We start from the raw sequence: 26,648 nt of genomic DNA, 5'->3' as shown, positions 1-26,648 counted from the left end.
TTTTAGGCGGTAGCTCATATGATAATAGTCAAGTTACCAAACTCCCCACCACATAGAAACTCTTGAGTACTTTCTTCAGATTTACTAGCTTTGTGGAGACGAAGCCACAGAATATCTTTGAAGAATAATTCTGAAGAGGTCTAAGGGATCTATACGAATATAAGAATTCTTAACAATTTTTAGGAGAGGTCAGAGGTCCCTTTGACAACCTAACAAAAGCAATGGGCTCTCTCCCTATGACAATACCCATACACAAAACATTTTGCAGATAATGTCATGAAGTTCTTTTTAAGTGAATTTTTTAATTTTTTGAATTAATTAATTAATTTTTTAAATTTCAGAATATTATGGGGGTACAAACGTTTTGGTTACAGGAATTGCTTAGCAGTTTGAGTCAAAGTTATAAATGTGTCCATCACCCAGATAGTGTGCAATGTTGTACCCATTAGGTGTGAATTTATCCATCTCCCCCCAACCTGCTTGATTTCTGTTGAATTTTACTACCACATGTGCACATGAGTGTTGACTGTCATGGAGTTTTTGAACCTTCTTAAACCAATTTGTACCCTGACCCTTGTGGTAAAGCAATTGATAGTCTCATTTAAGCTACATGGCATAGTGATAAAGAAAGTGGCCATTGAACTCAGACAAATGTGAACTAAATCGAGCATTTTCTAGGTATATAGCCTAGAGTTAGTCATTCCACCTCTCTGCACTTTCTTTTCTAATCTAAAAAATAGCATTAATACCTATTCCACAGGGCTGTTGGGAAGACTAAATGAGAAAATGTATGTAAAAGATCCAGCACAATACTTGGAGTATCATAGTATTCTCAGCAAATGGTTATTATTTAGTAATATTAGTCATTCTTCATGAATTTTTAGTGGTGCTTACCTGGATTTCATACTAGGCTCATCAAGAATTCAACATGGTCCTTCAGATTTTAGTTTATGTATCACTCTACTCTGAGAAATCACTTGTGACCTTCATTTCCCTAGCCTATCTCCTAAGGCTGCTTTCATGACACCTTAGACTTACCCCAAACTAGTGTTTATCTCATAGCTTCATAATTGCCTAGTTATTTGTTCATCTTCCCACCAGTGAGCTACTTAAGGCCAATGCTATGTCTGTTTTCTACTCTCCTGTACTCCCAATACCTAGCACAGTGCCTGGCACATAATAAGTATAAAATAAATCTTGAATAAATTAATAACAGGAAAAACAGCTTCCTCAGTAAGCTTTTAGAAATATAGTGGTTAGTGGAGGTAAGAGAGCTGTTCATTCACCTTGCCTTGCAGCAAAGCTGAAGTCTAAAGCTTTGAGAGGATCAGAAGGGGCTGAAGAAAAGACAAATGCTAAAAACTGGCCTTGTCTGTCTTTCTCTCAGTCATAATTCTTGGTTAACTAGCCCACAAATCTGTTATTTCTTATAATGACTCTGAAGCCCTTTAAAGTACCTTTTGTGTCATCAAAGAAAGAGGACATTCCAGTCAGTAGAATATTAGTTTGAATGCTATCATTTTTAACTTGTGTTTAAGTTCTTTGGAAATTGAACTTTACTGTTTAGAACATACTATAACTGTTTTGATTAAATAAAATATCTGATTAAATAACTCACGCTATTCGCTAGTTATATATATTACAGTGAGTTTATTTCCCTATTGGGGAAATCCTGATCTCATTGTTAACCACACAGTGAAATCATCTCAGCAGGTCATTAAGCTCTGACCCCTTCCAACCCCTAGTGACACATAGATATCTATCCATAAACCCTCCAAGTTCTAGAAGCTCCACTTACTGGCTTTCCGGCCAAAGAACTTAACAGTCTTTTTTTTTTTTTTTTTTTTTTTTTTGACAGAGTCTCACTTTGTTGCCCAGGCTAGAGTGAGTGCCATGGCGTCAGCCTAGCTCACAGCAACCTCTAACTCCTGGGCTCAAGCGATCCTCCTGCCTCAGCCTCCCGAGTAGCTGGGACTACAGGCATGCGCCACCATGCCCGGCTTATTTTTTCTATATATGTTAGTTGGCCAATTAATTTCTTTCTATTTATAGTAGAGACGGGGTCTCGCTCTTGCTCAGGCTGGTTTCGAACTCCTGACCTCGAGCAATCTGCCCGCCTCGGCCTCCCAGAGTGCTAGGATTACAGGTGTGAGCCACCGCGCCTGGCCTTAACAGTTTTATTGTGCATAAGAGACTTAGCCTTTTCTGATCACAATGGGTAATTAAGTGGACAGTAGTCACATGGGTTGGAGAATGGGCTTTGCTGCCTAGTAGTTGCCATATATACTGCACATGTGATACCAATTTTCAGAGAATTGGGATGCACATGAACAAAACAAAATATTTTAATCTCTCTTTGAGTAAAAGAACACTTTAGGATCAGTTGATCAGTTACACAGCCAAGCACTGTCAATATTGGATACCAAGCTGACATCACATTGAGCTTAGGACATTCTCTGGAAGCTGATTTTAGACATTTATCTCTAGCTCATAAAATTAAAAAGCAGATTGTGGCAGGGAAAAAAAAATCCAGTATTTCAGATTTCTGGTTGCTAGGGCTATAGATGAAGAGAATTTTATGAATATGTTCCAAAGCTTATATTCCAAAAGAAGTTTCATTTTTCATATAGAAATAATAAAAGTGTAGGTGGCCTCAACAGCTGTAATTTTTAAAAATTAAGTACAGAGATGCCTTCTGCTAACATTTGAAGTTGACATTCTGCACAGCCAAAAACTCTGTTCTTCACTTTTATCTAATTTGGGATTTTAGCTAGTATTTCCAGGCTATTAAGCACCACTTCTGAACTCCCAGTGATTACATCAGGATGCCCCTGTTCCTTCAGTATTGATCAGCAGCGTCCTCTTCCCCAACAGGTGATAAATTTATTAGTAACTATCCAAGCCGCCCCAGCTTTAGGCAATTGTCTTCTTAAGAATTATAGTATTTATTCATTGGAGGATAATAAGACAAGGGAAGAAGTCAAATAATTTTGCCTGTAATTTGCAGCTGTTTCATACAGAGCGATGCTTCACAGAGAAAAGAGCCTGCAGTTCAGATATTATATAATGTCCCCTACTTTGCATGAGGCGTTGTGAATAATTTTTTTACAAGATGCACTTTATTTATGAGCAGGTCCCTCCATAGAAAGAGCTTGTTAGGGCTTAATGCTGATGAATGGAGACAGCACCATTCACACTTCCAGGTTATAGACTGTCAGTGCTTTCATTATATGCACTAATTTACAAGGATTTATTTATTTTCTCCCAAATGTAAAAATGTGCTCCAAGCTAAACATGCTGTCTGGGCATCTGAGCCCGATGTTTTCCTTGGTGTGTGTGGGGGGGGTGGGGGTGGCATGGGTATGGGGACTCAAGCTCTTATGTGTGTTCGTCCCACCTCCACCCCCACCTGCCCTACATTACTGCCTAACCTTGTGGAAATATCAGTGATCTATGTATTTTTGTTTGCTTTAAAAATGAATACTGGGTAAAATTTTAAAACCTGGAAGTGGTTTTCTTAATGCAGTTTAAATCTTTTCTTATCCAAAGACTGTGCCTTCAATTGTGTTTTAACTGCTAATGAAAATGCTGTCAATGGACGTGACCATTGGGACAAATTATACCTACAACATTTGGGTACCAAGTTTTGTAGAGCTGAGTAGAACAATATCAAAATACGAAAGTAAATTGAATCTGTAGATCTTGCTAGCCCCAGATGGCTTTCTGTGATCTGAAATCCCTCACATCTCCATTTCTGAAGAATAAAGCTTAAAATATATACTGGGTATGTGTCACCTCCTCCCACCCAGTCTAACAAGCAGTAATAGATCTACTGCATCATCACTATCCCTGGGTTATAACAGTACTCACTATGGGAGGGGAAACCTCCCCAAGTGTTGGACAAAAATAATTCTCTTTTTTCTGCCTAGGCTTTTTCCAGTTGGTTTTTACCCTCAGTGAAAATTAAATACCCCTTAAACTTCATCATTCAAGAAGTTGTAAACTAGTAGGTTGGGGAATTTGTGTGTTGGTTGATTGGTTGATTGGTTGGTTGACAACGGAAGGAAAATGAGAGGAAAATATGTACATATAAAATATGCCTAGGTATATCTATAAAGCACCTATCACACAGTTCCCTCAAAGCCCTTTCTACTATTTCTTTTTCAACCCCAAATATAAGTGTAACCCAATCAAAGTTAATTTAAGAGTCTCAAGGAAAAAAGAGTATGTTTGGGATTTGGACCATGATAAAAGAAGTTGCTACACAAATATATGAAAGGAGAATATTCTACAAACTGTCAGCAGAATAAACCCTGAAGGCAAATAGTAAGTATTTAATAAGCCCAAACTTATTTCAAAGGGCACTCATCCATGGAACTCAGCTGACATGAAGAGAGACAGACAGAGAAGTTCACAGTGTTTAGAACTTCACAAAAATTGAAAGTAGGAAAACCCGATAAAGCCCAGGATTATCCTCCCTGGCTCAGCCCAAACTTCTCATTCTGATGGGGATGAAACGTATGGCAGTCAAGGAACAGAATTGTCCTCCCTGATGTCAGCATAAAGATGTAAAGACCTCCTCAAATACACTAGTTAAGAATACATTTGTTGCTCTATACCTTTTGCAAACCTGCTCAAATTTTTAGAGGATCAGATTCTCTACGTTTACTAACTCCTAGTTAAGAGCAACACTTCATTTTATTTTTAATATTCTTAACTAAAGTTTCAGAGTACTCCTCTTAGTCTTATTTTCAGTGTATCCAAATTCTTTGTCCTTTGTCACAGAGCCTAGCATAGTGGCATTCAGTACATGTGTAGTAAATGATTCATGATTTCATACACTTCAAGCACATCTCCTGTCAGCCTTTCTCTCTCCACACCTGAGTCTTAATCTCTCAGTCCATCCTCTTATAACAGCCAGATTTTAAATTTCATACTTAGTGATATTTAATATATAGGTCATAGAAGATGGCCTTAAATAATAGGCCTGCCAGAAACCAAACCAAATTCTAGGCAGTCAAGAAGTTAATTTTGCCAAAATACAAACAAACAAAGAAAAAAAGCAGAAGTTCCCCTTGGTTCATCTGCAGCCAGAATGTTCTGGAGAAGAAATAAATGTTCTATGTGCCATCATAATTTGACCTGACCCAATCTTAAAAGTCTTTTTAAAAATCTCCTTAAAGGTCCTTATGCCTCAAAAAATGATAAAGGGATTTATTGACATGGAATTACCTAGTTTGGACATGCTAGATTCCTTGGAGAACTCACGAAAACACAGATGACTTTAGAAGCATTCCAGGGAAGTTAAAATGAATCTGTATCTTTTATAAATGTTAAGGATTAATACTTCATAGTGAACATTAGGATTAATCAAAGTATACCATAAAGCCATGTCTTAATATTAACTTCCTGCCAAAGAATTTGCTCATGTAAAAGCAGTTTATTAAGTGGGGTTTATTAAATTGTCTTTAGATGAGTTCATGCTTTGCCAAGAAATTAGTGTGTGAGTGTGTGTGTGTGTGAGAGAGAGACAGACAGAGAGAGAGACAGACAGAGAAAAAGAGAGAGTTGTGTTTTGTTAAAAGGATATGCTTATTAGCACAAAAGTTCCTAACTTTAACATACACTCAGTGAGTTTCACCAGGTCGGAATAAAGGGGAGAGGGGAAAAAACGAAATTGTAGACTACTTTGAAAGTAATACCATGTGGTTATTTTCAAGAGCACTGCCAAAAGCACGAAGAGAAACAGGAGTTGAGCCATATGTTCTTTGTGTCTGACGCTTTTTATATGTATTATTTCATATGATACAACAACCTAGGTGTAGAAAAACCAACTCATCCTGGTGTGTCAAGGACTTCCCTGGTTTTAAAACTGAGCCCTGCCTCAGTCCTGGGCAAACCAGAACAATGGTTCACCTTAGCTAGGTAAGGCAGATCATCTTTTCCCTATTTTACCAAAGAGGAGGCTGAAATGTGAAAACGACTGATTCAAAGTCACATATCAGTTGTAAGTGGTGTATTCAGTATTAGAACCCAAGCCTTCTAACTGCTATCATAATACACTTTCCAAGAAACCAGGCTATAATTAATACAGTGTGTAAAAACTGTGAAAATTTTATTGGCTTTTATTTTTTTCTAGAAGCTTAGCCATTCCCTTTCTAATGTCATAATTTTGCTCTGCAAGTCCCCTTTTAATAGATAATACAGAGAAAAAAAAACACCTCATCCCAGTTTACTAGAATTACTACAAAATCCCTGTTAACTGAGTGCGAATTAATGAAAATAATTGTAATGCTTTTCTCGTCAGTTATTTCCTAATGCAACCATGAAAATAGGCAGCAGCCTGTGCATGCACACCCCAAAAGAAATGTAACATATACTACCTCTCCTGTCTTTTCCCATTTATGTTAAAGAGGATTTTTTTTTCTGTTCATAGGGGTATGCAAATATCAAGGGAGTAGAAATGTAAAACTGGACAAAACAAAATTATTAGGTCTGGTGTTATCTCCATATGTTACTTTTTGTCATTTCTTCTCAATACACAAAGAAGTGAATGTGTACCCCAATAAACCTCTACCATTACTGTCCTGTCTGTACCGAGCAAAATTGAACCCGTATAGCTTTAAAATGCCTTTCCATTGCTATGGCTTTTTTAAAAATACTGATCTTAGTGCAAATGTGGCCCACTAGACTACTAATGCTCATTTGCTGTCTCCCAACAGGCATCACAGTTGATAAGCATGGATTCATTTACTTTGTGGATGGGACTATGATTCGGAGAATTGATGAGAATGCCCTGATCACAACTGTAATCGGCTCAAACGGTCTGACTTCCACACAGCCACTGAGCTGTGACTCAGGAATGGACATCACTCAGGTAGGCACCACTGGTTTTCAAGTGTTATCACCACTGGGCATCATGGAAATGGATAACAATTTTCTCATACAGAAATTAGGTAGAAAGGAAGCGTGGTGTATCTGTTATAACACCAGATAGCAGAAGTTTCTCTTTTATGTAAGTTACTTTTTTCCTCCTCAGAAAAACTTAGTTGGTAAAAAATGGTAAGGATGGAAATAATGCTAGGTGGAATATTGCCATAACAATTAAAATCTCCCAAATTTGAATCAATTAGAGGGGAAGGCCAATCTCATTTACTGAATATTTTCCAAGATATGTAAGTTCATTATTTTTAAATGAAACAATAACTCAAATTTTAAAAAGTAATGGCTACTAAAGCTCTTTAGAAATCTTTTTGTAATGAATATATGAGCATAACTTGTTATTCATGTCAATATAAATAGCTACCTCTAGGGTGTTTGAAAGTTTTCCTGAGTAAAAGCAACATCCCCTTTAAGATCTATTTTACATTTATTTAGGAAAATATTTTAGGCCAGTAAGAATAAAAGAGAAAATTTATTATAGCTTTCATCTCAGCCCACAATTCTACAAAATCAGTGTTAGACATGTAAAGAGATTTCAGAGCATACAGCATAGTCCCAGCACTCTGCAGATGCCTTTCCTAGTGTGCAAATGCAAGAAGTTGGTGTGTTAAATGAAGGAAATAGATCAGACAGTCCTCAAAAGAACTTTCCAGTTCTAACATTCCATATATCTGTGACTCTGATGAAGTAGCCTATTAGATAATCTTTTCAAATAGATTAGAGTGGATGTTGAGAGTTTTAGAACTTATTAGTGTATCAGAGAGGATGGTTTTTGGCTTGAAGTATAAAATATTTTTCTAAAAGTGGCTTAAACAATAAGGTTTCATTATCTCACATAATGAGATGTCCAAAGGTAGGCAAAATGTCAGCAGATTTCCTTCTTATGTCACATTGGCCAGAATTGAGTTGTATGCCCATACTTTCACCAATCACTGGCAAAGGGAAATGAGAATTCCATAATGGATTCAAACCCTCTGGAACTGGGTCCTCTTCCCTGAGCATATCGCTACCTGATTCTTGAACCAAAGCCAGGGTTCTGTTAGCAAGGAATGAAGGGTTGCTATTGGATAGGCAACCAGTAGTATCTCCCACAGTTAGGATATTCCTGTTGCTTCATTTGTCATACCACCTAAAACCAAGCGAAAAAAGGAAAGTAAACTGAACATATCACCCAGAAACCTTTCTTTAGTCATTAGCTCTAATACCTCCTCCCACCTCCACCCACCATGAGTATACAACTCTATAAAAAAAACTAGAAATGTGCCTATCTGGGACTTCTTCTTCCTTCTGTGCTCCTGTCCCACCCCAGAAATTCAGAAAATGGTCAAATATAACCAACTACAGAAATAAAATGGGGAGTTAGGCCTGGAAAACTGTCAAAATGATCAAAATGTTCTTAATAGAGATTTGAGTGGGTTGGGCTATCAACTCCTAGAACAGTCCAACTTTCCATGATTCAAATCCTGCAGAAGGCAAGGGAAAGGAGTATTATTTATGGCAATAAAGAAGGGTGTGAATGCATTTATATGGGGGAAGGGGAAGAGAAAGGATGCACATGTATTATTCACTTGCAGGATATTTTTAACTTAAGATAGGACACTTAGTATTGCAATCAGTCAACTCTAAACAACTTTTCTGTTTCTATGTGGAAAAGTTATGCTGAAAAGAGAATTCTTTGTCCAAATAGAGCAAACATATGATCCTCATGACAATGAGAAGGGTTCTGTTCCACATGGCAGTTTCCAAACATAATTGCCACCATAAAATCTACCTTGTCCTTTTCAGGTTGGGATGTACAATGCAGCCCACTGAAAAGGAGCCCTGGAAACCAGGAAACAGAATCATATTTTCCCTATGGCATTTCATTCCAAGCCTCAGTTTCTCTGAAGTATCCCCTCCCCCCCCCTTTTTTACACAGTTTCACTTTAGAGACACAGTAGATTTTTTTTAATTTTAATTTTTTTTTATTTTAGCATATTTGAGACATGGTAGATTTTGAGGTGAGGGGTGAGGGGTTGCATGAGATGAGAGGGGCATGCTAGAAGCCTAGCAAGATTTACTAGTAAAGAAAGCAGGTTTCATAGCCAAATTATTTAGTACCTATCTCTGCTGCTGTTCAGCATGTCCTGTTCTGTGCCTGAGGCACACTAAAAAATAACTACAAATTTGTCTCCCCAGAGTGGCTTAGAACAAGGAAGTCACACGGATCTCTACCTCAGTGTCCAGAGTATCATCCTCCACCTTTATTAGGGGCCTGTTTATCATGGCCCCATTCCCCCAGTCTGGAATACCTCTGCTGCTCTAAATCCCATTCCCACTCCCCTCACACTTTACCTCTTCCATGGGAACCTTCTCTGATGGTTCTAGTCCTCTCTGTAATCTCATTCCCTTACTGGAATTTGTTCTTTGTTGACAAACTGTGTATCCAACTAGTCTTACATGGTAGACTGTGTGTTCTTTGAACATGCATAGTAAGTGCTCAGCAGGCACAGCTAACATATATACCTGGACCAAAAGGACACAGAGAATATGGAGGAGTGGTGAGAGAGAGAGCTAGAGAGGTATGTGGGTGAAATGGCAAGGACCTTATAAGCAAGGTAGAGTTTCAGTTTTATCCAGAGGACAATGAGGAACCAATAATAGCATTAAGCAGGGAAATGAATTTTTAAAATAGTATTAAGCATTGAAATCATGTTTAAAGATCATTCTAGCTGTCATATTGAGAATTGTGTGGAGTGAAACAGTGCTAGAGGCAGAGAGACCACCTAAGAGGCACCTGAAGTAATCAGGTATGACAGGGACAAAACATATCAGTATATAAATGATAAGCTCCTTTCTAAGGGACTGCTGTATAACTTAAGTTGCTTTCCAATGCTTTTTGGATCTTCAGTTGATATTGCTTTGGAACAAAACTCTGTGGTGAGTGAGACTGTCCATGAAGCTGCTCAACTTTATGCAGGCTACATAGGCAAGCAATGTCAATGGCTGAACCTAAAGTGTCACAGTATGGATTGAGAAAGCAAATTAGTGAAATGTTGGAGCTAATATCAAAGAACTTGTTGACTGGCAACTTCAGAATTAAGAAAGTACATGGATGGTGGTACCATTCACTGAGACAGGTACAAGAAGAAGAAAAGTAGGTTTGAGTGATGGTTGGATGAGGGGTTCAGTTTGAGTTCAGTATGTCAACATATGCCTATATGGCATATGCCTATATGGCATCCAGGTAAAACTATCTGGCAAGCAATTGGATACAAGTCTAAATCTCAAGGTCTGAAATACAGATTAGGTTTGTGATGATTATTAATTTACATAGGGTAATGGCAAATAAGTGAGTGGATGAGATCTCTCAGGGAGAGTATATATCATAAAAAGGGAAGACTTAGACCAAACTCTGAGGAATACCAATATTCAGGAGAAAGCTGAGGAATGGGAACCCACAAAGGATGCTGAGAGGAAGAGACCTGACAATTAGGAGGAAAACCAGGAAGTTGTCAAAAAGGCCAAGGGAAGCAAGCTTTTTAAGAAGAAAGGAATGGTCAATATCAAATGCTGCTTAGTGATCATGGAAAATAAGGTGTTTTAAGAAGCCATCTGATTTTACAGCATTAATAACTCTAATAAGAATGCTTTTGGTAGCATGCTAATTAATGGGAGTCAGATTGTAGTGGCAGAAATAGAGAAAGTGAAAATAGATCACTTCTTTGAGATGTCTGGCTGGGAAGGAGAGGCTTTGGCATCAAAGCCAATCAACTCCCTGGTGTGGGCAAATCAGCACCTAGATGTGGCACAGGTGAACAAAAGCTGTAGCACATGTAATGAAATCAATGGTGAGTGGATAGAGTATTTACCAGGAGGAAACCTATGTGTGGCACAGCTTCCTAGATGCTCAACCATTATGGCCAGAGCTTCCCATCTGTTTAGACAACTGTGGCAGATTGACGACAAATGTTCCCCATGACTATACTTAAGAACATGGGCTGTCTTCAGCTAGACAGAAGAAAGCTGAGTAGGGAGCTTCATAACACCCTCCAAGAGCAAAGCCCCAGTTGTTTATAGTAGTACTTACAGTGATCCAGCTGGGCTTATACAGTGCTCAGTTTCATATTTCAGTAAATCAAAATATACTGATGGGTGAGAGCAGAGACAAATGTCTAAATGAGAGCGCACAGTTTCTGCTGACACAAATGGACAGGGGAGAAAATAGAGGCCTGTGCTACAGCATGAAGATTTGAATCAGACTCTAAGAAAAGCTTCCTGTTTCTAAGACTATGTGGCAGCATCATACATTATCAAAAGATTTTGTGAAGTTCCCACCTTTTGAAACTTTTCAAGCAAATATTGGATCACAATAATCCATGAATGCTTGACATATAGGCCTCCGTGAAGCCAGGAAAATGGACCAATTGTTTTCCCAAGGTTTCTTCAAACTTTGTGAAGTTTCTTTACAGAAATATAACCAAATTTCTAAAGTTCCTTGTTATCTTTCCTGTATTTCAAAACTAAAAGGTCTCAAACAAGAAAAAGCCCATCTCTGCTAGCATAGTACCTACAGAGATTGGGAAATGATGTGAGTGATCCTTTTTCTCTTCCTTGCCTTTATCTTCCGCACTTTCTGAGGCAAACATGAGCCCCAGAAAGAATCAATTCTCAATAGCTTGTCCTAATCTTCAGCAGATCAAGATGTCCTATATTAATTCAAAGAATAACTGCTACCACTTACAGAGAGCTTACTATGTGCCAAGAACTGTGCTAAGCGTCTTATTTGCACTGTTCCATTTTATCTCCACAACCGCACCACCCTTGAGAGGTAGGTATTATTATCCCCATCTGCAGAGGAGAAAACTGATAGTCAGAAGGATTAGGTATTGGTCTATGACCATTGAGTTACTAAGTGATATAACCAGGACTTGTGCATGAGATTTCTGGCCCCAAGTGTGCATTTTCCCAACTTCCACATTCTCAATGACAATTGGAGATGACCTAATATCATTGTATTTAGCTGAGTGACAAATGCTGCTTGGTTGAGGAATATGCTGTTTATTCACAGAATGTGTGTTTAGTGGCACTTAGGAAATAGCTTAATAAAATCTAATCATCTCAAGAAATGAAATTTGCTTTGACAATAAAACCAGCCATTTGTTCAAAATCAATATCTTTTTTTTGATTTACTGAAATGTGAAACTGAACTCTCAGTGTAAACTCTGAAGCATAACTGCCCTTTGTAAGCACTGCTATAAACAACCAGGCCTTTCATTTCAGGAGATGAGTTGATTATGAAGAGATTGGGCTCTTTATTTCCATTGCTGCTTTTGAATCATCCTGCTCTGGTAACTCACTTTCATCGCGTGCCTGACTAGAATGGAATTGGGAGTTAGACCAAGTCTCTTGGTAGGATAGCAAATTTGAAAGCAGATTTACTCCTTGGAGCCTAGTGCTCTTCCAGAAATCAGCCCAATAGGAGATACACAAGCAAAATGGACCTTTTGTATGCACAGGTCATCCTGTTGACCTACTACTGCCCATAAGGTACACACTTTGAGGTGTTTGCCTAAGAGCATCCAAATACAAAGCCAGTGCTCCATAAGTGCTTGTTGTATGATCTGTGTACTCCCCACTGGTTCCCAATAGCACCCATTTGTCACATGGGCCTAACAGGTAGAGGGAAGCATCATCTATGGTTATGAAGGAAAGAAGGTAACTGGTTCTTTGGAAGAGCAACCTTTGCCCCATACATTTAATCTATTAAGCTAGGAATGTTACTCCTCTCCTCAGACATTTCATTCTGGACTCCCCTCCAGAATATTCTCACTATGTAGTAACAGTCCAACCTCTCCTCCAGGAGAGGTGCCTCTTCCTTCTTGTGTTAGAGAACTTAACTACCTCCTCCAGGCAGCTCGTTCCATCTTTGAATGTCTCTGGCCAGTAGAACGTTCTTCTGGGATCCCGTTAACTTTTTATCTTCCTTTAACCATCTAGTCTTATGTAACTCTTCAGGCCTTGAGTTATAAATTTAATCTGTTTTCTACAAAATAAATATACTAGTTAACCAAGCACTTTACTGGGTAATTATATATCTGCTATCTTATTTAATCCTCATGAAAAGCCTTCAAGATAGGTATTATGTTCCCCTATTTTCAATAAATGTGAAAAACAAGATTCAGAGGAGTTCAGTAACTTGGTCAAGGTCGCACAACCAATAAGTGGCAGAGTTGGGATTTGAACCTGGTCAACGTGATGCCAAAGTCCACATTATTTTCACCAGACTATTATATCAAACTGCCTCCTCCACATGACAGTCCTCTACATATAAGAAAACAATTCTCTCATGCCTCCTAAGACACACCCTCAATTTATTGAACTGTGCCTCACTTGGCATGATTTTGAGTCCCTTCACCATTCTCCTCACTCCTCTCTGAACATGTTGCCATTTATCTATATCTCTTTGAAAGGGTGGCTTCCAGAAATGAATAAAATAGTCCAGATGTGCTCTGACTACTCACAGGTAGAATGGGGACCACCACAACTCTCTCTCTGTATTCTGTTTTTGTTCCTTTTGCCTAGTGATTTTCAAAAGGACTTTAGCCACAGAATGTTTACTTCAAACAAAATAACTCCCAATTCATAAAACACATGCAAACAGCAAATTCAAACAAGAGGTAGTGTCCCAGAACCTTCCCTGTTCAGGCTTACTCCCACACAATGGTAGCTTGCACAGTGACTCTCCAAGACACTTTTGCAAAATGCTAAAGAAATAAAGAGCACAGATTAACAAATTACAGCCACAGTTAAATTAATTATTTCTCAACTACATCACATTTTTGACATATGATGTGACTACGGAGAACTAAAATTCACATGGCTGTCATCCCCATCTCCTCATCTTGTTCTTGCATGGGTAGTTATTTGCATCATACCACAAGGTCTTACCTTAATCTGTATTCAATTCCATGTTGTTGATTCAGTCCATTTGTTTGTATTCTTCTGCTATTATCCAATATCTTCACTATCCTTCCCAGCATTGTGTCACCTATGGATTTGATGAATGCCTCCTATGTCTTCAGCCATGATAAAACTGATGGACAGATAGACCAAGACATCATTTTGGCACCGCTAGAGTAGTTATCTGTTAGATTATGGACCCATCTGTTTAAACTATCATCTATGGGTTGTGATTCATAGTAGATCAGAAAATCAGTATAACAAATTATGACCAGCTTTTTAAAAAGATGAAATACAACAACAACAACAAAAAACATAGTGTATCATGTGTAGTAAGGGTAAGTATTGTTTCATAAAAATTTTATTTGAACTGGATAATGGTATAAAATATAGTTCTTAGTGTGAGTCACAATCAAAACAAGTTTGAAAGCCACTACCTTCACCTATATTTCTCCCAACTTATCCATAAAGGTATTAAGAGAAACTTTACCAGGTTTAAGCTCTGTTTAAAAGGAAATAAAAACCACTTGACAGAATTTGTTTGAAGTCATAGTATCCACAAACACCAATTCTTCATCTGAGAACTAAGAAACAACTATTTAGTAACAAAATCAAGGATCTTTTCCAAATTGACATAAAGCTCCCTTCATACAGTTTGTAAGGCACGTCTGATTCTTCTTAAAGTCAGATCTATGTTTAGCCATCTATAATCTTCCAGCATATTTTCTGCTCTCCACCATTTCTCAATAATCACAAAAAAATTGGTTCTGAAAACCCTTTAGCAAGTTCTCTTTATGAGGTAATTCTTCCTGGCCAGAAAACTTGACTCAGTTAAAGATGTTAGGTGCTCTTTTACAATCCCTTCACCCATCTTGGATTTTAGCAACTTTGAATCAATGTGCTTTATGGTCATTCTCCTTAACAGAGAAAACAAAAACTTCCCCTCTCTCAAATCTATCAGTGTTATACCACCTACCCCAAGCAGCAGACCTCTGCCTTCCCTAGTTATTTTCTGCTCTCTGCATAACTGAAAAAGCCATTTTCTCTTGTCCTTAGAATTTTTTTTTTTTGCAGGCTTCAGCTAAAGTAAGCACAACTGGATAGAAGAGGAAATATAAAGCCTCCTCTTCAAAATCTACATGTCGATTCAATTTTATACAAGTGGATTCAGCATTTTCTGTTGTTTTCAAAAAATATGTATAATAACATCTAGGCATGAAAAGTTACAGCAATCTGGAGATTTAAAAAAAACAGTAGTTTTAAAACAGAAAAGGCACCTTCTTTTCCCCTTCTTACACTCTTGCCTAATGTCTCTCGTCAGCTCTCCCTCTCTCCCCTGCCAACCCTTTCATGTCTACAGAATGTCCTCCATCACTCTGAATGATACAGATGATATTGAAACTCAAGTTCTTCAGTGGTTACTTGCCTTTCTTTGTGCACTTCCATCACTCTCCCATATGCACACTGAAAGAGAACAGAATTAGATCTTTCGAATGAAGGCCATTATAAGTGAAATTCCCTGCAGGGACAGACTTCTGAATTTTGTGAAGCTCTATAGGGAATCAAGAAAATCTGAATTATAATAAGTTTGCTTGAATAAAGGGATCTCCCAGGGGAAAAAAAAGAAAGTTTATTTTAAAAGTTCTTGCCACCAGAAATGAAAATCTCACCTCCTCCACCCCACCACACCCTCTCAATGTTTTCATGACTATGGAACCCATATCACTGTCAAAGCAAAGCAAAGGTCTGTGGCTATACTCCAGATAATTCAGACACAGGGATATGTGGTAGAAGGAAAGAGTGAGTTGCAAGTAAACAGCAAGACGTGCAAGATGAAAGCAAGTTATCTGAAATATCTGAAAACACATCTATTAGGAACCAGAAATACCAGTGGGCAGCAGACACAGCTAGCTGGTAGAAAAAAAGAGATGGCCAAAAGGATAAAATCAGATTAGGGAGTGGAGAGGAGATTAACAGCAGATTAATGATGCCCAGGGAGGAGTAGAATGGGAAAAAAATTATTTGGTAGCCCTTGTGCCAAACATTTACTCTATCCTAATTGGTCACGGTTAGTTTAACCAACTGCATCAACCATTTGCATGGTAACTGCCAACTAATAGATCAGATGGCATTAAAAGTCATACCAACCAAACCTCCAATGATTTCCCTTTTTCTTTTATTGTTGTCATGCCTAGATAGCATCAATAGTGCAGCAATCTGATTGCTCAGCCATTGGTTATTGTAGGAGTCCAAACATAAGCACCCTAAATCAGCAATGTTTTGTTCTATTCCTCTGAGCCACATGCACTCAGTCAAACCACCAATCACAGCCAGTCTGTCCTGCTGATCCAAAGGCTCATATTATAAATGTAGAAATGGGAGTAGGGGAAGTGTTAGTCTCTACAAGATTAAGGAGTTCAATCTACATCAACCATAGCAGGACATTGCTAACTTAGCCACACCCTTCTCAAAGATGTCTTAAATGTGAAAGTATTTAAATTAGAAAGTGATGACTATTGAATAAAAACATGCAAACTTCCTACCAGACACGTTTATAAGCCTGGAATAATTATTCACTTCTTCAGAAGTACAGGGGTATATTTTACCAAAGTTCTCTGGACAACTGCCTAATTCATCCATTTCCCTTTGACTAAGTTAGGATTTTGTAGTAGGAAGAATATAGACAATCCTGAATGTGAGTCTGTATTCCACTATTTATTAGCAGTGTGACCTCAGGCAAGTTATTTAAGGTCTCTGAGCCTGAGTTTCTTCATCAGTAAAAAGTGGGATAAAAACACTTTCTGTCTCCTAAGGCTGTCCTGATAGTTAAATGAGAAAACACATATGAAAGAACTTTGTTTTTTGAAAAGCACTTGAAACTATAAATTGTTGGTGCTGATCAGAACTGAAGAGAGACCATATGGCATTACATGTAACCTTGACTTTTATGTGTTCATTTGCCACACCAGTTAGGTAGTTATGTGGAAGGAAAGTTATGTGGCACAAACCTCAATCTACACAGCAATCAAATTATGCTGTCACAGAGCATGAGATGACAGTTAGAGCTATTTAGACTCTGATTTGACAGCAGCACCAAAAGCCATTTAAAAAGTTTTCTTTAGGAGTCCCTAGTGGCTCTCCACATTATTACTCACCTGTAAATGAGAGATTTGTTAGAGTTTATGGCTGAAAATTATGCAATAATGCTAAATGAACCTACTTGTAGTTGCCATTTCTATATTTTAGAAAAATAACATCTCTTTCTGAATCATTTATTCTGCTTTCCTCTGAAAGATGGGAATATAGAAAAAATTAAATCATTTTTGTCTACTTCTTGACCCAAAAGAGGATTCTCTATAATTTCAGATTCAGCACTACACATGGAAAACTGACACTGTAATTTTAGAACTGTTTAATTATTCCTTCTTATGAAAACTAATTCAATAAATGGCCCAATTGTTGGTTAAGTGGCCTCTCTTTTTTTAATGTGAAAGCACTTGGAAAAGTATGAAGTGCTTTACAAATATAAGGGATGATGTAAAATGTTAATTGGCATTTTCATGAAATATTTTCTGTTGATTCATCGCACACTTGCTGAAATAGGAGGATGCAAGAACAAAATAAGTCTGTAAGGTGGTTATTCTGATTTTGTAATATCTGTGGTCGTCAGTCTAATTTAAATGCATTCCTGGATAATGTTATTTATTGCTCATGCAGCCCAGACCTAGTCTCCTGGCTCTGTCAAATATAGAAAAACACCTTCTGCCTTCTGGAACTGCAAAGGAGAGCCAAACCTTTCTCTAATCCTTTAATAGGGGATGCAAGAGACAAAATCAGGCCTTTAGGGTAGACTCTCCCTTATAATTATACCAACATAAAAAGTTAGTAAAACATAGTGGTTTGGGCACCTGACTGCCTGGGTTTAAATCCTGGATCCACCACTTGCTAGATATGTACCCCTGGGAAAAAATTCTTTATATGTAAATGAGGATGATACTGTTACCTTCCCCACAGGGAGGTTGTGAGGATTCAATGAGGTAATACTCATAAATCACTTAGTGAAGTGTTTGACTTGTTCAATAAATACATGTTCAATAAATTATTATAATGTCATTATTATTCTTACTAGTAGTAGTAGTAGTAGTAGCAGTATCTGAACTTCTCACTAAACAGAGAATATAAGTGATGATTTACAGAAATGGGGTAAAAAGGACCAAAATAAGTTTGGAACTGGTATAGAAATTGTATAATCTTCCTTTCTGTCCTTTTCACATAGGTGTGCCTTTTGCAGAGAGGCATATATCTGTAGGCAAGTTTGATGGGCTGTAGCAAACATATGCTCCAGAGACTGATCTTAACCTGCTGTGACCTTCACAGAATGTTTCATCTGCCTAATGCTGATGTGAAGCTCTATGTAGATCACTTAATGGATGTTCACTGTAGTCACTCAATAGTGCCCCAAATCCTTCATTTTCTTTCTATTTTCAAGAAGTGCCATACTGACTATGAAGCTAAGGCTGTAATGTAGCGTGAGTTTCATGTATCTGTGAGTTTGAGATTTGAGATCATCTTCCATCTCTTTGACATCAAGAGGTAAAAAGCCAGCTCATTCAGTGGGTGGCCTGCAGCCATTCTAGGTGGGTAAATTTCATAAAAAATAAATATTAGAGTAGATAAGAAAGAAGACAGCTTATCTAGGTCAATATGAAGAATATGATTCTCCCAAGACAAAGCAAAAAGGCTCACAGCCAAGTAGAGAATCAGAAGAAAAGAAATTATGCAGCAGATGTATCATAAGAACAAAGTAGTATCCTAGGATTTTTCAAGCAAGTTTAGTCTATGAGTTGTTTCATCTATCCAATGACTCTTCTGTTTTTATCAACATATTCTATCAGCTTTTCAAATCTAATATATAAAAACCCAAATTTAACAAAATGCTAAACTGGGAAAAACATTGCAATAAGATTATCCACAGAGTTCCTTTAAATATTGTTTCCCTTCTCCAAATTTATTTAAACCCATTTTATAAAACCACACATTTCAAGCCTATAAAGTCATTTTACTGTTAGGTAAAATGACAATCAGTAAAATCACAATATAATAACCTGTTATCAGAGATATTTGCATTGCTCCCTCCAAAGTGACACCTCAACCTCTTTATATAAGAAGTGCAGAATAGCAGGCCAACATCTTCAACTCCAGCATATCCAAATTCTGCTGAAATGTCTGCACACAAGCAAATAGCCAGAGTTGTCAGGGGCCTTAAAATAAAAGTCAAGGACCGTGCTCAATGCTATATCGAAAACATAATTTATCACATAAATAAAACTCCCTCAGCAGTGTCCTCTTTCCACACAAAGGACAATGGCACGTTAGCTCTTATTAAAACTATTAAGCACCAGAGGAGAAGCATCTTCAAAGTTCAGGGTGAGTCACAAGATGCAAAGCTTGCAAACTACTTTTGAACCACTCAGTCTTCTACGCATTTTTCTTGGCAGGCGCCATGACCTGAGGTGAACCTGAAGCTCTCTAAGATACAGAAATATCTGGCTGGTAAATTCAGTGGTTAATGTCTAGGGGTTTTAAGGCCACATCCTGGACTAAGTTCCAATGCAAGCCAGTTGGCCTAACTAAATTTCAGACTATACTGTACCTTTAAACATAGCCCTACTCTCTGTTAACTATGGGAGGAGAAAATTCATGAATCAGTGCCAACCTGTCTTTATCAAATGGAAATACAACTCAGAGAGAAAGTTCTTTTGGCTGTCAGCAGGAATGCCATCTTTTCATGCGAAAGTTAGTATATTTGGAAAAGTGAACACTAGGATATATATAAAACATTTACCAACAGGCTATACCTGTTGAGAAGTGTTGATCTTGCGACACATAAGAAGAGCAGGGTTCATTTGGTCTACCTCAAAATACACTTCCAACTCCAAATCAAGGAGAAGAGGATTCTAAAGGACCAGTCCCAATGTCTGACAAGGAAACTAGCAAGAGGGACTATAAAAGAAATAGAGTAGTAAATACTCAATGTATTGCTACTAATCAATAAATTCTGACCACATAGAAAATGTCATGGGGCAAACTCATGAACCATTCAGTACAGAATTGTGCCTCCAAAAGACATATGGGAGAGTCACATGACCCACCATGAGGTAATTCTCAAAAATCACAAGAATCCGAGGTTCTAGAGAACAATGACATCATCATGGCATTTCCAGACATTCAGAGAAGCTCTTGTTAAAGTCAGTCACAACCAACTTCATAACATCCAAGCACAGTGGATTTCGGGACTTTCATAGCAACTTCAGTGCCTATATACCTGGGAAGGTGCCTAGGCCAGTAAATATGTAGGAGAAGCTGTTAACTAATAAGTTCTCTGGGGCCAAGATGGTCCTTGCTGGTTCTTATTCACCCTTACTAGTTTTCTGTTACCACTGGCATACGATAGTGTATCCTTGTATATGGTTAATGCTTTATCCTTGTATATGGGTTAATGCTGTGCCTATTAGTCAAGATCCAGCTGGAAAAACAGAAACTATATTAGTTATTTTAACAGAGAGGTTTTAATATAGGAAATTGGCTGCACAGGTGTTTGAAAGGTGAAAAAAAAAAAAAAACCAAGCGATAATGTCTGCAGGAAGCAGCCACTGCCTCTCGGGCTGAGGAAACAAAAGCAAGAGGTTGGGGTTGTCAGAACATAGAAATTTGCGGGATTTGCTCCACAGAGGTAGAACCCAGCTCTCTTTGAAGACGATGCCAGCTGGGTGCTTCTGGTACCTTTGAGGGGACATGATGAGACTGATTCTTAGAGTATGGAAAGGGGCTGGAAAGTACAGCCAGCTACTGCTGCCAGGATGAAGGGCTACTGTTGGGAAGATGCTGACAGGGACAGAAAGCAAGCAAGAAGGAGCAGTCTCTTCTCCCTGCTCTAACCTCCCAGAATTCCCTTATTTTCCATATTGTCAGAACCTATCAGAAATCTAGCTGGCAAAAGAAAAATGTAGATTGCAGAGTCCCAACCCCGGAATCACAAAGCAACAACTTTAACGGGGTGAGTTGGGAGCTGTGAGACAATAGCTTAATAACTAGCACACTGTGCAATGAGGTGTTAGATTTTCATCTCATTGTTGCTGCTGGAGTCACTCAGATATGCTTACAGTTTGGATGAAACATTAATTAGAGTGGACTGTTTGCCACAGAGGATTTCATCATTACTGAATCCATAAGAAGCAATTATTGGGAGACCTCAGTCAGAGCTGCTCGATGTATTTGTAAGGGTGATTTTGATTCCCCTCTTATCAAAGCTTAGGTACTTAATATTCATCACCATTTTCTTTTTGCTTTTGTTCAGGCTCAATTCTGTAGCCTGCTTGCTTCATTAAATGGTTGTGTACACATGGTAAGTGGTCAGGTGGCCAGTCCCCAGAGCTCTGGAAGCATGAGTCTTGAGCTGGGCCATCTGTTGAGTATATGCATTTTGGTATTAGACACAGAGAAGTGGTGGGTAAAACCCGGAAGCACACTGGAGGCCTAATGAAAATACGACCAGTTAAATCTTCCCTCTAAATGTTCATTAGGCCATCTGCTCTTATTAGTGCCCTTATCATTTGGAAACATTACAGAGTTAAGATGAGAGAGCCAATCTGTGGAATTCTAGTCTAACTTGAAATGAAGTTTTGAGTAATCATGAATTGTGATGTTTCTCTTCCCGTTCAGAGCCCTGCCCACTTATATCTCCACATCTCCACGGTGAAAATTTTTAATAGTTTCTTCCTGAAATATTATAACAGAAAGGAGTAGCAGTAGCTACAGAAATTAAAACATAATCTCAGAGTGGCTGATCAATGAAATCAGACCATATCATAAAAGCCGTATAGTCATACTTCTGGCCTGTAAATTGCTTTAGGTGCCAAAGGGAATTGGAAGCTTGGTCTATCCCGTCAAGCCAATAGTATTATATTAACAACCTGCAACAGACAAGTTTGTGCAACTTCTCAGCAGAAAGAAACTGCAGAATGGTTTCAGGGGCTTCTTTGTAAGTCTCTGGCTCCTATGCAACCAAAACCTTGGCTCTCAGGAGGACAAAGTCCCACCTCCTACTGCGTGAAGACCCACAGAGGTCCTCTCCTTCCTCTAAATTATCTCAGAATGTATGGTCTTATCACACAACCTCAAATTTGATTTCATATTACCTTGAACTGTTCTCTAATTGCCTCTCTTTCTGTATGTGTATCCCCTACAGTACTGGATACACAGTAGCTATTTAATAAATATATGTAAAATTAAATTAAAATAGTCAAAAGAAAAAAACAGGAAACTTTTCATGTTCCTCTCCCCACCTCCAGAAGGGCTGAGAGGGTTAAGTTGTTTGGCTGTAGTGATAAAATCCAAGATACGGAAATACAAATAGTAAATCGGCAAGCAGCATCACGTAAGTAGCATCATGTACAATATGTTCTTCTTACAATAACAATCAAATTTACAAACAAATTAGCTGTGGAGTCTGAAGGACATTCTGTAGTTTTCACACTGGGCCTTCATCTCCTGCTGATAGATGACTTTGACTGTAAATTGAAAACTGGAAGTGGTTAAACATTCTGTGTATTCACAAGTGCCATTTCCAAAATTGAGGCTTCGGAGAGGAGCTGCAAGAAAGGGTCGACGGAAACTCAGAGCAATTATGCCTGTTATTAAGATGAGGTAGTGGCAATTACACAGCAGACTCATAGAGAGTGTGTACGTGCTGATTGTTCTGAGGCAGCCTGTAAGAACAAACTTTTATGGTACCCATCAGGCCTCAGGCCTCTAGAGGAAGTGAAGATTTCCAGCCTCTCCATCAGTATGCTTTTGGATGGGGCTTATGGCCCCAGACACCACCTTGGAAGAGATACATGCTTTTTTTTAAATGAGTTTCAATGAAAACCTTATATAATAGAATGGTTTCTTTCACTGTTTCTTTCCTTTAAGATAACCATTCTCAAGTTTTTTGGTCTCAGGATCCCTTTGCACTCCTAAAAATTGTTGGAGGTCACAAAGAGCTACTCTTTGTGTGGTTTTATCACATCAATATTTACCTTATTAAAAATTAAAAGTGTGATTTTTAAAAAAAAAAACTAAAGATACGCTAGAGGTAGCCTCTGGAAAACTTCACTGTGCACAAATGATAAAGTACAAAAGGCACATTTTATTATTAGAAAAATAGTTTTGACCTCAGAGACTTTCTGAACGGGTCTCAGAGATACCCAAATCCCTGGACCAAAATGGACATTCCATTTTCCTAAATTCTAAGACACAATGGACTGTAATACATAGCATCAGTTTGATAACTTTGGATAGTGGGGAGAAATGTATCATTAAACATACACATGGACTATAAGATACATCTCCACTTCAGAAAAGTTGAAATATGAGAGAGTAGGAAATGCACTTCTTAAAATTGAGAAAAAATGGCAACTTGCACTTATCTCAGTGGGCCTATGAAAGCCCAGATTTACTGACTCAAGCATGTTGATGAAAAATAGTTTTTCTAAAAGCCTATTTGCATGTTATAATTTTTAAAATGCTTTTATGGACTGAAAATGTTACAGTCAATGAAGCACTGTTTTCATTCAAGAAACATTTGCCAACTATAATACCAGATACCAGGAATACAAAAATGAATGAGTCTTTATCCTTGCCCTTGAAAATTCATAGATCTGGTAGAGAACATAGGAACACAAGCAATTATTTTAGCATAATGGAGAAGCACTGGATCTTGAGCACTGAGTCATAGAGCTGGAAGAGGAGCTTGAATTGCCCAAAGATGGATTCAAGATGAGTATTCAAGAATGCTTGAGGTTAATCACTAAGTTTAAGCAGTTAGTCATCCTCTTAACAAAGGACTATCTTAGTGGACTTGCCACATATGTCAGTCACTTTCAGATATTAATTTAGTTTAATTTAATTTTGCAATCATAGGTGATTTATCCAGAGATGTAAAACTAGAAATTTGTTAGACCAGTTTGACTATAATGGTACAGTCAGTTGCTCTAGTCAAGACCAAAGCCTAACAGTTAGGGCATTGTCTTCATTGTGTTTAGGCTTGACCAAGAGTAACTGGTAACCAAAAACTCTAACAACAGTGATGTAAGCAGACAGCAGCCAGGCTAGATGTATGGTTCAAGACTGAAACAGTAGCTCCCAGATGCCATATGGGTCCCAGGCTCCTTTATTTCTGACCTGCCATCCTAACACATAACTTCCATTATCAAGGCCACATCATGGTCCAAGATGTCTGCTAAAACTCTCACTAGCATAGTCATATTGTAGAATAGAAGGAAGGGCAAAAAGAGGCTTCTTCCAGTAGGGTCAGCTCTCCTTAAGCAACCTTTTAAGATATCTATTTGAAAGTGTGAATTCTTCTACACTTCTTCTTACATATTATTGCCTGGAACTTTACCGCATGGCTTTGGATAATTGCAAATAAGGCTGGAATGTCTTATACTCTGGACAGCAATGTACCCAGATAGAAAATTGGGGATCTTATACCAAGGAAGAAAGAGTGAATGGATGATGGAGTAGACGTAGAACTAGCAGTCTCTGCCACAGGAATCTTAGGAACCTCAAATTTAACATTTTTTGTTTGGACCTTGATATTATCTGAGCTTATTCAAATTTATAAAAAGGAGAGAAAATCCATCTAGAGAATGTTTGTTTTTCCACAGCTAGAAAGCATAATGACACCAAAAGAGTGATATCCCTTATTAATCTTGCTTGTAAAAGGTGGAAATTATTAGAAGATGAAATATACCAGGACTACTTTGGGGGTTTGGTTTGGTTTTGCTTTGCTTTAAACTTTGGGGGATTGCTTTGGTTTTGCTTTGCTTTACTTTACTTTGCATTGTTTCCTCCACTTCCAAAATGTTTTAGGAACATTTGCATTAGATGCAATTTAATCTATATCTTCTGCAGTTCTAAAAATCAGTCCAATTGTAACTCTTGATTAGTTTGATCCTAGCTATTCATTTGCAATGAATAATGCAACTAAAGTGTCAGTTAGTCTGATTAGGAAGCCATGGAGAGACAGACCATGCCAATGCATGTGACCAAAGGTTGCAAGGTTCTTTAAACTCTCCAGCCATTATGCAGAGAGACACAAGAATGTGGCTCTGAGATAATGGGAAATAATTTGCCCAGTTGACAAGGCCATGTAATCTTGGTGTATTTCATCTTCTAATAATTTCCACATTTTAAAAGCAAGATCAATAGGGGCCATCACTCTCAAAGGTGTCATCGTGCTTTCCAAGTGCAAAAAACCAAACTTTCTCCAGATGGCTTTTTCCCTCGTTTATAAATTTGAAGAAGCTCAGACAGTATCAGTGTCAAGAAATGAGAAGGCCATTTGAAAACTGACAAAAAGTGATGCTAACAATCTGGAGTTGTCAGCTTTTAGAAGCATAGGGAAATCTAACGGGGAGCTGGCAGAACACCTGGCAGAGAGCACTCATTCCCATCACTGTATCTTCCCCAGGGCTGGCATACTACAGAAGAGATAATCATACACTTCCTGGAAATTCCTACTGAAGAGGCCTCAGAGATCAAAATCAAACAGAGTCATTTTTTTTTAAATGAGCCACAAGGCTCCAAATGTAGTAAAGAAAGGAGATTAGAAGTGTCATGTTTGGAACGGGAAGGCAGGACCTTTTGGGAGACAACTGGTTTCTTTAGCACAGTTGAACTTTGGGGAAAAAATTATTAGCACTTGTAAAATACAGTAACAGTTACGATATGTTTTTGAGGCTCTTCCATGAGAGTTAACTTCTGAAAATAAATAGAATGGAACAGAAATCATCTTCTGCTTTATGCCACTAACAACCCCGTGTACATACTGGAAAATAAAGGGAATGAAGTCAGCAAAAGACTGTAAACTGTATGAGGTGAGGAATCCAGTCTGTCATGGTTCAGGCTGGCTCCTTAGTGCCTAGCATGGTGCCTAAAAATAGATATTTATTGGCATGAGAAAGGAAATCAATTAAAGTAGCATGCTCTATACTTGGAATTATACCTAGAATACTGTTACAAGTAACAGTAGGGAATCCAAGTAATAAGCTAAAATATTAGCCATGAAATTGGCTGACAGATGCATATGAGATAATATAATGCAATGTAAGCCAACTATTTCTTGGAGGACATGTAGCTTAGAATGACTCTCAAGAAATGGAATAAACAAGGAGGAAATGACTGGTGACATAGAATTAGGGGAAACCTTGAAAAAGCACAACTATATGATTGAACTTAAGAGTTCATGAGATAGCCAAGGAAGAGAACATTACAATAATAAGACAAGGACTAGAGGAAATATAAGCATGTTCCATAATTTAAAAAAAATAACTAGCCTTTACAGAGCTCTTTCCACGTACCAAGCATTATGCTAGAAGTTTTATGTAGATTTTTTCATATGTTCCTATAGTAATTTTTCAGAAGATATTATTACCATACTCAATTTCTAGATGAAGAAACTGAAGCTCAGATAGGTTACCTGATTTGCTTCAAGGTCATAGAGATAGCAAATGACACAGACAGAAATTTTGATCCAGGAAGTCTTACCTCTAGAGCCTGAACTCCTATCTAACCACTTCATTTTACTGTCTACTATATCTGAGCCTTTTTCTAGGGAGAGAGCACCTAGCTTTCCTCAGAGACTGAAACAGACTAATAAATCAAGAAAGTATGAGAAGCAGTGTTCCAGATTCCAGGCACCATGAAAGCAGAGACTATGT

The 26,648-nt window shown here is 38.0% G+C and overlaps 1 protein-coding gene across 4 annotated transcripts in view; it reads left to right on the top strand.

Moving 5' to 3' along the window:
* The window catches only part of TENM1 (teneurin transmembrane protein 1), a 779,956-nt gene that overhangs the window by 703,342 nt on the left and 49,966 nt on the right, over positions 1-26,648 (top strand). For all 4 annotated transcript variants that reach the window (XM_012759551.3, XM_012759555.3, XM_020284904.2 and 1 more), the window contains one exon: positions 6,723-6,877. In XM_012759551.3, coding sequence (XP_012615005.1) covers positions 6,723-6,877 — 155 coding nt within the window. The remainder of the gene's footprint in view (positions 1-6,722; positions 6,878-26,648) is intronic.

Source organism: Microcebus murinus, chromosome X (assembly GCF_040939455.1).
Source record: "Microcebus murinus isolate Inina chromosome X, M.murinus_Inina_mat1.0, whole genome shotgun sequence".
Classification (NCBI taxonomy): domain Eukaryota; kingdom Metazoa; phylum Chordata; class Mammalia; order Primates; family Cheirogaleidae; genus Microcebus; species Microcebus murinus.
The sequence above is the reverse complement of the archived record's forward strand: the minus strand, read 5'-3'. Positions and strand labels throughout refer to the sequence as shown.